General features: G+C 44.9%; 1 protein-coding gene across 1 annotated transcript in view; it reads right to left on the bottom strand.

Annotated features, from left to right (window-relative positions):
- Positions 1-15,042, bottom strand: part of ADAMTS7 (ADAM metallopeptidase with thrombospondin type 1 motif 7) — a 56,993-nt gene that overhangs the window by 16,126 nt on the left and 25,825 nt on the right. Inside the window, exon 9 of the mRNA XM_068990967.1 lies at positions 353-497. Within this exon, the coding sequence (XP_068847068.1) occupies positions 353-497 (145 nt within the window). The remainder of the gene's footprint in view (positions 1-352; positions 498-15,042) is intronic.

Raw genomic sequence — 15,042 nt, 5'->3', positions numbered from 1 at the left:
TGACAATAGCCCACCAGGCTCCTCTCTCCCTGGAATTCTCCAGGCAAGAATACTGGAGTGGGTTGCCGTTCCCTTCTCCAGGGGATCTTCTCCACCCAGGGGTCGAACCTGGGTTTCTTGCATTGTAGGCAGATTCTTTACCAACTGAGCCACAAGAAAATCCCAGTAGGTAAGGGGCTTGCCTGAAGTCCCACCGTTGGTGAATGGCCCACCCAGAATGCAGACCTGGGTCTAGGGCTGCCCAACTCAAGACCTCGCCCACAGGCCACTATGTCTCATGGGCATATGTGTGGACCGAGCCTGGCTGGGAGGGGTCTGCAGGCTGCTGAGGGCTTCCCCCGACCCCACTCACGTCCATGTCATCGCAGAAGGCAGAGTAGGCCCCGTACTGGAGGCGGCACTGGTGGCCCACATCGTAGAGGACGCCAGGCGGTATGGAAGGGAAGTCGATGACATCCTTGGCGGGAGAGTCATCCAGGCACAGGCCCCACCCACGGCTGCAGAGATGGGACAAAAACGTGGGGTAAGGGGCTGCCTGTCCCCTGGGGCTCTAAAGGGGGCAGCCTGAGAGACCCATCAAGGAGGCCTCACCAGTCCAGGAGGGCAGGAGAAGTGGGAAGGGGCTTAAAGCTTTAAACTGAATAGGAAAACTCCAGCCTCCTTACTCACCCAGCCTGTTTTTTGACATAACCTAGCATGAAAGGCTCCCAGTCTTTCCCATCTATTTCCAGGGCACTCCAGCTGTTAAAATAACTCATCCCACCCCCCAGGGCTAGGCCTCTCCACAAACCATCCCTTCTACTCCCAACAGTCTCCCCACTCCTCCACTGTGGGGCCTCCACCCCAAGATCCAGCCCAGAGGCCCTTCCCTCTGGTCTTCTGGACCACTAAGCCCACATGTGACCCTGCTCAGAGTGCCTGTAGCCTCCCCTGCTCAGTCCAGGATCTGCAGAGCATCACATCACAGCTGATACAAGAGCCCTCCACCTCAGGCTGGGACCGAGGGGATCTGTGTGAGGACCAAGGCCTGCAGGCGGCCCCTGCCTGGCCGCCCACCTGGGAGACAGCCCAGGGCCAGCCCTGCCTGCCAGCCTCTGTTGCTCCCTTATTTCCTCCTGTGCCCCTCCTGGCAGCAACAGGAGGAAAGCAGAATCTGTGGGACTTGAGGCCCCAGGCTAAACAGCTTGGGGGAGGCAGAAACCCCCTGGTCTTCCAGGTTGGGAGGCTGGAGGGTGGCTGGTGCCGGATCAGGGAGCCAGGACGAGCAGACGGTCCAGGTTAGGATGGAGGGAGGCAAGGGGAAGAAAGGCAGAGCTGATGGATGCTGGGGTCTCGCCAGGTGGGAAGGAGGAGACACAATGGGCCACGGAGGGGCTGCAGAATATGGAGGGGTCGAGAAATAGGCTAATGTGCAGGCCCGAATGGGGAGAGGCTAGGGGGCAGTCAGTCCCTGGGATCCGGGAGTCCAGATTTCAGAGGAGCCACATTCCCTGGCCAGGAAGGGTGGTCCGTGTGGTCTCCCAAGGCTGCTGGGTGGTGGCAGGGCCCGGGCTCCACCCAGAGCCTCAGTCACTAGACTCCTGCTGAGGACCCTGGGGGCCCCTCTCCACCTAGAATCACCTGGACCCTTTGTGTCAGCTGGAAACAGACCCTTTAAGATAGGTATGGGGCATATGAGCAGGTGTGGGACCCAGTCTTCTGCCCTAGATGACTGCAGGCCAGGCTGGCTCTGGGTGCTGAATGGGAACTCTCTCATCTGCTCCTTACAACCCCCAAGCAGAAAACTCTACTACCACTGTTTCCTAACATATCCAGGGTCCATGGCAGTGCATCATGTGCCCTGGGTCATGTAGGGGGGCAGCGATGGTCAGGATGTGATGCCAGCCAGGCTGCCAGCCTGCGTGTCCTCTTGCTGGGCTGCCCTAAGTGAAAAGCTCCTCCCATCCGATCATGAGCCTGCCTCAAACACTTCATCTCAAATAGAAGTTCTAAACCACAGCAGCTGAGGTCTGGCAGGGAGCAAGGAGGTTTCTGATTGCTAGCCTCATCCTGGGCTCCCTGGTCGTGCAACCTGGGGCTGAACATCAGCTGAGGGGGTGTAGCGGTAGGGGTGTGTGTGTGTGTCTGTGTGTGTCTGTGTAGGGTCAACCTGGCCCTGGGGCTCCTTTTCGTCTGGTAGGACACAATTTAAGATGTGACTGGGGGGTTTACCCACTCCACTGATTCAGACCCAGCTAGGGGGCTCCTCTGACTGGGGTCCAACATGCCTCAGCCCCACACTAGAAGGTCCTGGGGCACACCCAGCCCTTCAGTTTTCCAGCCAGGACCCAGAGTGCTGACATGCCGGGTATCCAGCTCCTGTGAGCCTGCTGCTGGAAAGCCAGGCAGCAACAGTCTCTCAGGACCATCTTATATGTGTGTGAGGCTGGGGGGTTCCAGTGGGGGGTGGGGTGTCTTTGTAGGACCCACACCAGAATCAGAGCCACATTCTGGCCCAGATGCTGACCAGGGAGTCGGAAACCCAAGTTCTACTCTGCCCAGTTTCAGATGCTGTGTGGCCTTGGGCCATCCCTCACCCTCTCTGAGCCTTCACATCCTCATCTACAAGAGGCTGAGGCAGCTTATGTGATCCCAAGCAACAGAGGTATAAATAGCAGCATCTACTTGGGAAAAGTTACACGGGCGGGTGGCCGACAGCCGGCCCTTCCTTCCTCTGGTTGGCTCACCGCCAGGCTCCCGATACACAACAGCCCTTCCCCTCTAATTATAGCAGGGCTGGGGAGCCCCACATGGGGTCAGAGCAGATAGTGAATGGCTCCAACCTCAAGGACGGCAAGGAGCTACCCATCACCTGGGAGAGACCTGTGTGCCCCCTCCCCTCCCCACCGCTGGGGGCTGGTCGTGGAGTTGCCGGATGCTGGGGATAAGGGCCTGATACTTGATCAGGCCTGCCTCTCTCCCTGCGGAAATCCCGGCTGCAAAGACATGAGCGAGCAGGGCCTTCCCTGCCTGGCCCCAGGTCTAAGTAGTAGCTCATGAAAAGAGAAGTCCCTTATGAAACAGCAGGGTCCCTTAAATCGACGCTCAGCCCAGAAAGGCTCTTCGGGTTCTTCAGGTTGACCTTTGGACTGGGCACTGAACAGTCTCATCGAAACTTTCCTCTAGTCTGACTACCACCTCCTGAAGATTCTCCATCCCACCCACGTTTCCCCACTGCCAGCCCTGGACCACGCCATGCACCCACCTAGAGCATCCTTCTTCCTCATGATGCTCCCTTTGTCCTAGAGAGCAGCTCTGGGGCTCCTTCTCAGAGAGGATGTCTTGCCTCTCTCCAGATTCCCACAGAACCCCACAGGGCTGCCCTCCTCAGGGGGTGAGGGGCTTGAAGACAGGGGCACTGCCTCCCCTACCACTTTCCCTTCAGCACAGTTTGCGATCAAGTGGGATTCGCTAACATCTGGGTCTGTGCGGCCTGATGATTATCTATTTGCAGGAAGCAAAGGAGTGTCGTGTCCAGTGGGGAATGGGGAGTGGTCTGAGTGCCTCTGAGACGCCGTCAAATCCTGGAAACACCGCCAGACCCTGCTTGGTGCCTTCCTTCTGTGAATCTTGCCCTTCCGGCCCCCATCCTGTCTAGGTGGGGCCTGTCCTGTCTTCCGTCCACCTCCAGCAAGGAGACTAAGGGCAGAAGGGCTGGGGGACAGGTTGGTATGACACCCTCCATCCCAGCACCTGGTCCTGCCTGGCCCTCTGTGACGGAGAGGGGAGAGTGCGGCCACCCTTGGGAAGAGGAACTTCCCCTCCCTCCCCAGCTCCCTTCATTGGCCACGTGTCTCTCTCTCTGCCAGCATTCTGTCCAGCTCTTCTTGGTGCCAAGGTTCTGGGAGGCCCTGGCTGGCTCAGGCTCTGGCCTTCTCCTCCCACCCTCGCCCCAGGCCGCAAGGCAAGTTCCTTATGCATTCCAGCAGCCAAATGAAGACAGAGATGCATGTGTCTGTCTGTCCTGAAGCAGCGTGCTGGGCAGCACCATGGGTGGGGCCAGCTGGAAAAAGCCCTCAGGGTGCTGCAGGGGCGGCTGCTCTTCTGATTTCCCAGCCCTTCCCTCATTTTCAGCCCCCAAGTCGGGAGGTGACAGACCCTTGGGATCATTTTCTACCAGGCTCTCCCTGCCGGGCCACTTCCCTGCTTCAGCTCCGTATCACATCGCTTGTAGCAGCGCTAACAGTCACCAGGCACTGAACGCAAACCATGTGGCCAGCGCTGTGCTACACACGTCACATGCCTCCTCATTTAATTCTCAGAGCAACCCGGGACACGGTCCCATCATTATCCCCTGTCTTTGAGGCTTAAGGGTTAGTGTAACTTGTCTGCCAACATGGGTAGATGCCTGGGCCAGAGTCCAGGGTATTAAATATCAAAGTCAACTCTTCCCTGCTTCTAGTCCCCCTCTCCACCCAATAATCCCTCTTCTATCAGAAGCCAGGATCCTCGCTCTCATGTCCACAATGAACCTGGTCATGTCCCTGCTTAAAGCCCTGTGAATGGACTTCTAGAAAAACATGGCCCATTGAGCAGATACAGAGTTATTTCCACTCCCTTCCAGAACCCCACTAAGATGACAGGAAAAAAATAAACAAGGCATAAATCCACAAAGACAAGGGGCAAGGGAGAGGTGATGATGGCAGATGAAAAATGTCAGCAAAATTCTAGAAGCTGGAAAGCAGATGATCAAGTAGCAGCTGACTTACTGCAGCACTGAACGCTGAGAGCCAGTCATGCAGAGAGAAACCACCCAGAAGAGGGACACTGGAAACGCTCAGGAAACCTGAGGGAGCTCTGGAGGCCTGGGTGCCAGGAAGACTGAGGACAAGAGCCTGGCGCAAAGTCTGTAAGATGTCATCAGAGCCCAGATCCCCTTCCCAACCATCTGGAGCAGGGCCATGACCACCTCCCTGCCTGGCAGAGGACTGGGCTCACTCTCTGGAGAGGGTGGTCCAGGAGATCTGGCCCAGGAACACCAGGCAGACCCGAGGCAGAGGGGCCCACAGAGAAAAGGACGAGCGAGAGTCTGCACAAGGAAAGCGGAGACAACCACCAAGCTCCTTCCCCATCTGGGTGCCAGAATGCTGCAGTCAGACTTACACCTTCCAGGAAAAGACTAGAGAATGGCTCTCTGGAGCGAAATCACTCAGAAAAATGACCCTAGATACTGACATTTGAAGATACCCCAAAGAAACAGCTCCATCCCAACCAGCCCCTCGGCGGGGACTTAAACAGTGCTGCCTAGCCCACAGCCCTCCTGACTGGCGGCCCAGCGCCTCCTTCCACGGAGGGAGTACAGCCACACAATCTCGAGAAAACCCCTCACGTGAAAGACAGGGCCTAAAAAATTACACAAAGAAAAGAAAGATATCTCAGGGAGTAAAAGAAAAAACAAATAATAACTTCAACAAGGAAAGATGCTGTACCCACGAAACTAGAACAGGATAATAAAAAGGAATATTTAGCAAATAAGAAATTTCATGAAGTTAAAAGTACAATAGGAAAAAAATTTTAATGTAATGGAAAGCTTGTAAGGCAAAGATAAGGATGTCTTTCAGAAAATGGTTGAGTCAGAAAAAAGTTTAAAAGTGTAAAAAAAAAAAAAAGGGAGAGAATAGCTGAATATTAAGGGTTCCAGAAGGAGAAAATGAGAGATGATTATCAAATAAATAAGAATATTTCCAAGAACTGAAGGACTTGAGTTTTTAGACTAAAAGGGCCTAGCAAGTGCCCCCCATCACCACCCCACGGTAAATCAAGGCACATAATTGCAAAAGTTCAGATCACCAAGAGAAAAAGACAGAGACACAGACCAAGAGAAAAAAAGAGAGACAGAGTATTCTGCATATTAAGAGAGAGATAAAGAAAATCCTAAAAGCTTCCAGACTTTTTTAAAAGGTCACATGCAAAGGTTTGGGAATCAGACTGGTATGAGACTTGTCAACAGCAGTGTTGGAAGCTCGAAAACAAAGGAAAAACACCTTTGAAGTTCTGAGGGAGAAATTTAACTTGGAAGTTGCTATCGAAAGATCAATCAGGTATGAGGGAAGAACAAAGGAAAGCAAACATTTTAAGACAAGCAAATCTATGCATCTCTTCTCAGAAGGCTACCTGAGGATATGCTCCACCAAAACAAAGAAGTAAATCCCTCTAAAAAAGGTAGCATGAGACCCAGGAAACAGGAAGATCTTGCATGATAATCTTGAGAAGTGGAAATCATCTGGGTTAGACGAGAGCAGGAGAGAGCAGGAGGACAGAGGGATGTCGAGGGGTATGTCCAGGAAAGAAGTGAACTGTGAGAGGACACGGGAGGGACTGCCTTTGACAAAACTGGATTCAGAGACATTTTGCAGAATTGTTGCAGGATATGGAAGACTTAGAGAAGCAAAGGAAACTAGGCAAATACAGTGGTTGTTAAAAAGAAAATCATTTTGTTACAACACTTGGTTTGGCATTATCTAAACAACAACAATAAAGAAAACAGTAGACATGGATTTAATCAAGATATGCTAGCATGATATTGGGATGTGGTGGCAGGGGTCGGGGAGCAAATGTGGGCAGGAAGTGACACAAGGGGCTAAATTCCAACCTTCCATTGTACAAGTCATCAGGTGATATCTAAACTGAAAAACCAAGAAACAGCACTCTAGGAAGACTTTCCGGAAATATGAAAGTAAATAAGGTAAGAAAAGCGAAAAAGAATGAAAAGTTGAAAGCTGCTGCCTGAAGAACATAGGAGGGGGAAGCATGCAGCCGGTGATTTAAAGCTCTCCTATTGCCATCTTGAACTCAGTGTTTTTGAACTTGTGATTTGTTAAGGAGGTTCTAATGGGACAAGAGGCATTTGTGTGAGGAGATACATGATATCTGTGTCCCCTGTTCCTTGCCACCTCATGAGCAGAGTCCCAGTGGATCCACAATGCAGAGAATTCATTGAGACTCTAAGAAAATGCAAGATTAAGTGTATTATGTCTAAGACAGCCCCAGAGGCCACACTTGGCACTTGAACTAGGACTTCCTTCAAATGCAGAAAGAAGGTATGATATCTTAGGAAACACAAATGACCAAGGAACTCCATCATCTTTGCTATTTGAGTTGCTTCCTTGTATCATCCAATTACTGCATTGAAAATGATGGGCTAGAAGGAAATGTAAAGATGGATCCATTTCCTCTCAGTTCTTCCTCAAACATCAGTAAGCCAAGGCAGAGAGTGCTGGGAAAATGTGCACATACTACCAAGTGAAATAAAACCAGTCAAATTAGTCTTGTGCACTGTATCAAGAGTTCTAATAAATATGAGGTATGAAATATGAATGGTGTCATTTTGGTGACTCCACATATTAGTTTGATGTGCCTATATCTGCATTTAAAAATTGGCACTGCATAAAGTAAAGATGAGTGGTAAAACTTAGGCTAATCATTTAAAAATAGAGACTGAAAAAAGAAAGAAAATAAAAACAATAGAAAAGATCAACGAAACAAAGATCTGGTTCTTTGAAAAGACAAACAAAATTGATAAACCTTTAGCCAGACTCATTAAGAAAAAAAAGAGAGAGGGCCAAAATCAGAATTGAAAAAGAAATTACAAGTGATACCAGAGAAATACAAAGGATCATAAGAAACTACTACAAACAACTATATGCCAATAAAATGAACAATCTAGAAGAAACAGACAAATTCCTATATAGAGATATATAACCTCCTAGGACTGAACCAGGAAGAAACAGAAAACATGAACAGACAAATTACCAGTAATGAAATTGAATCAGGAAATAAAAACAAAAAACTCCCAACAAACAAAAGTCCAGGACCAGATGGCTTCACAGAAGAATTCTGCAAATATTTAGAGAAGAGTTAACACCTTTTCTTCTCAAACTATTCCAAAAAATTTCAGAGGAAAGAACACTTCTGAACTCATTCCACAAGGCATCACCCTAACATCAAAACCAGACAAAGACATCAAAAAGAAAAGAAAATTACAAACTAATACCACTGATGAACACAGAAGCAAAAATTCTCAACAAAATATTATCAATCAGAACCTAACAATCATTAAAAGGATCACACACTCTGATCAAGTGAGATTTATCTCAGAAATGAAAGGATGATTCAATGTCTGCAAATCAATCAAGGGGATACACCATCTTAACAAACTGAAGAATAAAAGCCTCTATAGATGCAGAAAAACCTTTTTACAAAATTCAAACATTTATGATTAAAAAAAAAACCCTCCAAAAAGTGGGAATAGAGAGAGTATCAGTTCAGTTGCTCAGTCGTGTCCAACTCTTTGTGACCCCATGGGCTGCAGCATGCCAGGCTTCTCTATCACCAATGCCCGGAACTTGCTGTAACTCACGTCCATTGAGTTGGTGGTACAACTCAACATAATGAAGACCGTAAACAACAAATCCATTGCTAACATCATACTCAATGGTGAAAAGCTGAATGTATTCCCTCTAAGATCAGGAACAAGACAAGGATGCCCACTCTCTCCACATTTATTCAAGATAGTACTGGAAGTCTCAGCCACAGAAATCAGACAAGAAAAAGGAATAAAAGGAATTCAAGTTGAAAAAAAGAAAACAGGCACTGTTTGCAGATGGGAAGACACTATACACAGAAAAATCTTTAAGATGCCACCAAAGACACTACTAGAGCTCATCAATGAATTTGGTAAAGCTGCAAGACATAAAATTAATATAAAGAAATCTGTTGCATTTCTATACAGTAACAATAAATTATCACAAAAAAATTAAGGAAAGCAATTTACCATCACATCAAAAAGGATAAAATATCTAGGAATAAACCTACTTAAGGAGGTAAAAAACTTGTACCCAGAAAATAAGACACTAATGAAAGAAATTGAAGATGGCACAAACAGATGGAGAGATACATCATGTTCATAGGTTAGAATCAGTATTGTTAAGATGATCATACTATCAAAGGCAATCTACAAATTCAGTGCAATCTCTGTCAAAATACCAATGGCATTTATCACAGAACTAGAATAATTTTAGAATTTGTATGGAAACACAAAAGACCTCAAATAGCCAAAATAATCTTGAGAAAGAACAGAGCTGGAGATATCACACTCATTGACTGCAGACTATACTACAAAACTACAGTAATCAAAACAGTATGGTACTGGGATAGGAATTAAGATGGTAGGAGTAGGACATGGAACTCAGCTCCTGCCTCAAATACATCAAAGATATATCTACATAGGAAATAATTCTCACAGAATACCTACTGAACACTAGCTGTGCTGTGCTAAGTTGCTTCAGTCATGTCCGACTCTTTGCAACCCTATGGACCATAGCCCTCCAGGCTCCTCTGTCCTTGGGACTCTCCAGGCAAGAATACTAGAGTGGGTTGCCATGCCCTTCTCCAGGGTATCTTCCTGACCCAGCGATTGAACCCAGCTCTCTTATGTCTCCTGCATTGGCAGGCAGGTTCTATACCACTAGTGACACCTGGGAAGCCCCACCGAACACTAGCAGAAGACCTCAAACACCTGAAGGGACAGGAAAGATCTCCACATAACTGGGTAAGATGATCGGAGGAGGAGGAGAAAAGGAAGCAGAATGCAACCTGCACCCCTGGGAGGGAACAGTAAAAGAGGACAGAGTCCTGCACCCTGGGAAGCCCCCTCACCTTCAGGAAGATCAACGGGGACAGAAAGGGAGCTATGCAGGCTCAGAGAAGAGTATAACACCTGGTTTGTGGCAGGCAGAACAGAGACCTACATAGACAATGCCACCAGCCTGCATGCTCCAGCCTGAGACAACCATCCTATGGTATGGGCAGGGGCTGGTGCTAAAACTTGGGGTTTAGAGGACAGATCTGGAAGAAGGACTGGTGTTGGCTGTGTGGAAGTAGCCTGAAGTGGCTGGAATGTGGTACAGATACAACCAGGTTGTCTGCAGAAAAAGCCTGGGCCCACCATAGAAGCAATGTGCCACAATTAAGTGGCATATGAAGGGAGGGGCAGGACTGCCCTTGCAGCTTCTTTGTCCACTCCCCAGCTGCCACCTGGGTGGGCTCCAGCCTGGGTGAGTCCACATAACCCAAACACTGCTTTGGCTGGCTCCGATGCTCCAGCCACCACCTGGGCAGGCTATCACACCCTAGCCACCACTTCAGTGGGCTCCCACGCACCAGGTGCCAGTGAGTTTCCCATGCACAGAGGTGGGGCTGAAATCATAGGTGAGCCCTAGGGACCACATAACTTATAAAGCAGGGCTGAAATCTCTCCCTGGCTGTGTGAGCTGAAGATTTACACCTCTGCTGCCAGCTTGGTAAATTCAGCACCTGCAGGACATTCAAGCAGACAGTGGGTGCTCCTGTGGCTGGGAGGTCTGGCCTTAGGAGTTGTGGGTTTTGTGGGCACATGCTGTGGGGCGGGGCTGGGCCGGGATCTGAGCTGCCTCCATAGCTCCCTCAGCGAGTCCATGTACATGATTACTGCAGTCCTGGGACCTGACTTCTTGGATCTGTGCTGGAGGCCTTGTGAAAACAACACCTGAGAAACACCAGGGTTGACTGCTGGCATTCCCATGGTTGAGGCAGGGCCAAGGGCAGTGCCAACAGTGGACTTTTGATCCCCCACAATGGGTGACGTAATAGAGCATGCTCACCAGTGGACAGTTCTGGCAGAGCAAAACTCAGTGGCTCCTCTGCCAGCGGAAGTGCGCCAAACTCACCTACCTTGCACTGCAGCTCAGAAACACAACTCAGAAATGGATATGGGGGCTTCTACTCCAATAATTAGGGAGCAGTTGTACAGGGCAGTGACAAACACAGAGCAGAGGAGGCTCTGCTCAACATCCAATGCAGGCTCTGAAGACAACACCAGTCACACCTCCTATTCAAGGGGATAATGGCCAGCACACACTAAGGAAAGAGGTGGTAAGCATCCATACTAAAAACAGTCCTTGCACCAAAAATATTAAACCCACTCAGGCTACACAGCCTCCCACACAAAAACAGCCTTCTGAGACTACAACAGATTATGGTTTCTCCTAAACTCATAGAGCAAGAGAAACATAGGTAAAATGAAGAAGCAGAGGGACCATGCCAAATTAAAAGATTAAGATAATTCTCCCGAGAAAAACAATGAAACAGATTTCTTCAGTCTAATAGACACTGAGTTTAAAAAGAAGATACTGAGAATATTAAAGGAATTAAGAAGGATTATTGATAGAAATGCAAGTTACAGTAAAAAATGAATTAGAAATTATAAAAAGGAATCAAGAAAAAAATAGAGAACTCATTTGCCAAGATGAAAGCTAAGCTAAAGGCAGTGAGTAGCAGAATGAATAATGCAGAACAAATATGTGATCTGGAAGATAAAATAATGTAAATCACCCAATCAGAACAGCAGACAGAAAGCCAAACCAAAAAAATGAAAGCAATATAATGAGTCTATGGGATAACACAGAGTGTGCCAATTTACACATAACAGGGCTCCCAGAAGGAGAAGAAAGAGCAAAGAGGACTGAAAATGGTATTTGAAGAAATTATGGTTGAAAACTTTCCAAACCTGAAGGAGACAGATATCCAGGTTCAGGAAGCACAGAGGGTTCCAAACAAAATGAATCCAAACAGACCTACAACCAAGACATATTTCAATTAAAATAGTAAAAGTTCAAGAGAGAATTCTAAAGGCATCAAGAGAAAAAGAGTTAAATTACAAAAGAACCCCCATCAGGATGTGAACTGATTTCTCTTCAGAAATGTGGCAGGCCAGATGAGAATGGCAAGATATATTCAAAGTCCTGAAAGAGAAAAATCTGCAAACTAGGATACTCTACACAGCAAAATTATCATTTAGAATAGAAGGAAAGAAAGAATTTCCCAGACAAGTAAAAACTAAAAGAATATAGCAATACTAAATGTATAATAAAGTAAATATTGAAAGGTCTTCTCTAAATCGAAGACTGTAAGGAAAATCACAATTAGAAAGTAAATCACTTAAATAAGCCAGTACATAGATCTAAAAAACAAAATCAAAAAATTTCTGTGAAAGAGATGATAACCACAATTAACAATAAAAGGATGAACATGAAGATGTAAAAGAGGACATCAAAATCCTAAAACGATGGAGATGAGAGTAAGAAAATGTAGATTTTTTTTTTCCTAGAATCTGTTTGAGACTATATGACTATCAGTCTAAAGCAAGTAGATATGGGAAGTGGTTAACATACTTGAAAAACAGGGTGACCACAAATCAAAAACATAGAGTCACAAAAAGCAAAAACCAAAAAGCAGCACAATACTAGAGAAAATTATCAAACCACAAAAGGAAAAACAAAACGGAAGAAAGAAAGGGTCAAAGAAGAAACATAAAGTCAATGGGGAAACAAGGTTTAAAATGGCAGTAAAACATGTCTGCAAATAATTACCACAAACGTCAATAGGCTAAATGCTCCAATCAAAATGCACAGTAGGAGACTGATTTAAAAATAAAAAACAAGAAAAAAAGGGACCACAACATGCTGCCTGCAAGAGATTTACATTAGGGCAAAGGCAACACAGAGCGAAAGTGAGGGAATGGACTAAGATATTTCATGCAAAAGGAAATGACAAGCAACACAGGTCACAACACTCATATCAGAAAAAACAGACTTTAAAACAAAGGTTATAAACAAATAAGACATAGAAGCAATCTAAGTGAACACTGACAGATGAATGGATTAAGATCAGATGTGTGTTTATATATATGTATGTGTCGTATACACACACAAACAAAATGAAATACTATTCCTCCAGAAAAAGGAGTGCAAGAATGCCATTTGCAGCAACATGAAGGAGCTGGAGATTATCACACCAAGTGAAGTCAGAGAAAGACAAATATCATACAGTATTATGTGTGGAATATAAAAAAGTGATACAAATGAATTTATTTATACAACAGAAACACACTCACAGACATAGAAAACAAACATATAGTTACCAAAGGAAAAGGTTTGGCAGGGAAGGATAAATTAGGAATTTGGGAGTAACACACATACATTACTATATATAAAATAACAAGGACCTACTGTATAGCACAAGAACCTATATTCAATATTTGATAATAACATATAGGGAAAAAAATCTGAAAAAGAATATATATATTCATATATATAAGTGTGTGTGTGTATATAAAACTGAATCACTTTGCTATACACTTGAAGCGAACACATGGTAAATCAACTATACATCAATTAAAAATAAATATAAACAAAAACAAAGGTTATAAAGAAATATACTACATAATGATAAAAGGATCAATATAAGGAGAGGATATTACACTTTTCAACATACATGTACCCAATATAGGAGCACTCAAATACACGAAACACTAACAGACATAAAAGGAAAAACTGATGGGAATACAAGAATAGTAAAAGACTTTAACAATGGTTACATCAACAGACAGATCTTTGAGACAGAAATATCAATAAGGCAAGAGATACTAAATGATAAAACATAACAGTTACACTTGATATTTTCAAGATATTACATCCAAAAAAGGGAAAATATACATAATTTTCAAGTGCATATGGAACATTCTCTAGGACTGACCACATGCTAGGGCACAAAATAAACCTCAACTAAAAGTATAGAAATCATTTCAAGCATCTTTTCTGCCCACAGTGACACAGAAATCAACCACAGAAAAACAAATAAGAAAAAACCAATTACATGAAGAATAAACAACCTGTTACTAAAAAACCAGTAAGTCAACAATGAAATCAAAAGGAAATTTAAAACCTTGAGGGAAATGACAATGAAAACACAACCATAATAAATCTATATGAGATGCAGCAAAAAACAATTCTTAGAGGGAAGGTCATAGTGATAAAGGCCTTTTTAAAGAAACAAGACAAATCTCAAATAAACAACCTAACCCATCGTCTAGAAGAATTAGAAAAAGAGCAAACAAAACCTAAAGCCAGCAGAAGGAAGGAATTAATAAAGGTCAGAGAGAAAATAAAAATTGTTTTAAAAAGTAGGGGGGAAAAAATCAATGAAACCAAGAGCTGGTTCTTTGAAAGGGTAAACAAAATTAACAAACCTCTGGCCATGCTCATCAAGAAGACAGAAGACATAAACAAAATAAGAAATGAAAGGGGAGAAATCACAATCAGTACTGCAGAAGTATGAGCAATTATATGCCAACAAAGTCTACAACTTAGAAGAAACGGACAACTTTCTAGAAGAATACAGCCCACCAGAGCAGAATTAAAAAGAAACAGGATAGACTGGTCACTCAAAGTAAAATAGCACTTGTAATCTATAAAAACAACAACTCCCTACAAACAAGAGCCCAGGACCAGATGGCTTCACAGGTGAATTCTACCAAACATACAAAGAAAAACTTATACTAATCCTTCTCAAACCCTTCCAAAAGACTGAAGAGGACGGAAAACTCCCAAAGACATTCTATGAAGCCACCATCAACCCAATACCAAAACCAAAGACAATACCAAAAAAGAAAATTACAGGTCAATACTTTTGGTGAATATTAGATGCAAAAATTCTCAAGAAAATATTAGCAAACCAAAACCAACAACACATAAAAAAAACATCATGCACCATGGTCAAGGAGGATTCATCCCAGGGTCACAAGGCTAGTTCAGCACATGCAAGTCAATATGACACACACATCAACAGAAGGCAAAAACCACATGATCACCACAATAGATGCAAAAAGAGCACTTTATAAAATTCAACATCCACTCTGATACAAGTCCTTACAAAAGTGGGTATAGAGGGAATATATCTCAACATAATGAAAGCTATTAATATTTATGACAAACCCACAGCCAATATAATATTCAACAGTGAAAAGCTGAAAGTATTCCCATGAAAATCTGAAACAAGACACGTATACCCACTCTTATCACTTCCATTCAATATAGTATTGGAAATCCAGCTGCAGAAATCAGATAAGAAAAATAAATAAAAGGTATTCAAATTCAGAGGGAAGAGGTAAAATTGTTATCATCTGCA

Source organism: Capricornis sumatraensis, chromosome 19 (genome assembly GCF_032405125.1).
Source record: "Capricornis sumatraensis isolate serow.1 chromosome 19, serow.2, whole genome shotgun sequence".
NCBI lineage: Eukaryota > Metazoa > Chordata > Mammalia > Artiodactyla > Bovidae > Capricornis > Capricornis sumatraensis.
This window is presented reverse-complemented; position numbering and strand designations above follow the sequence as displayed.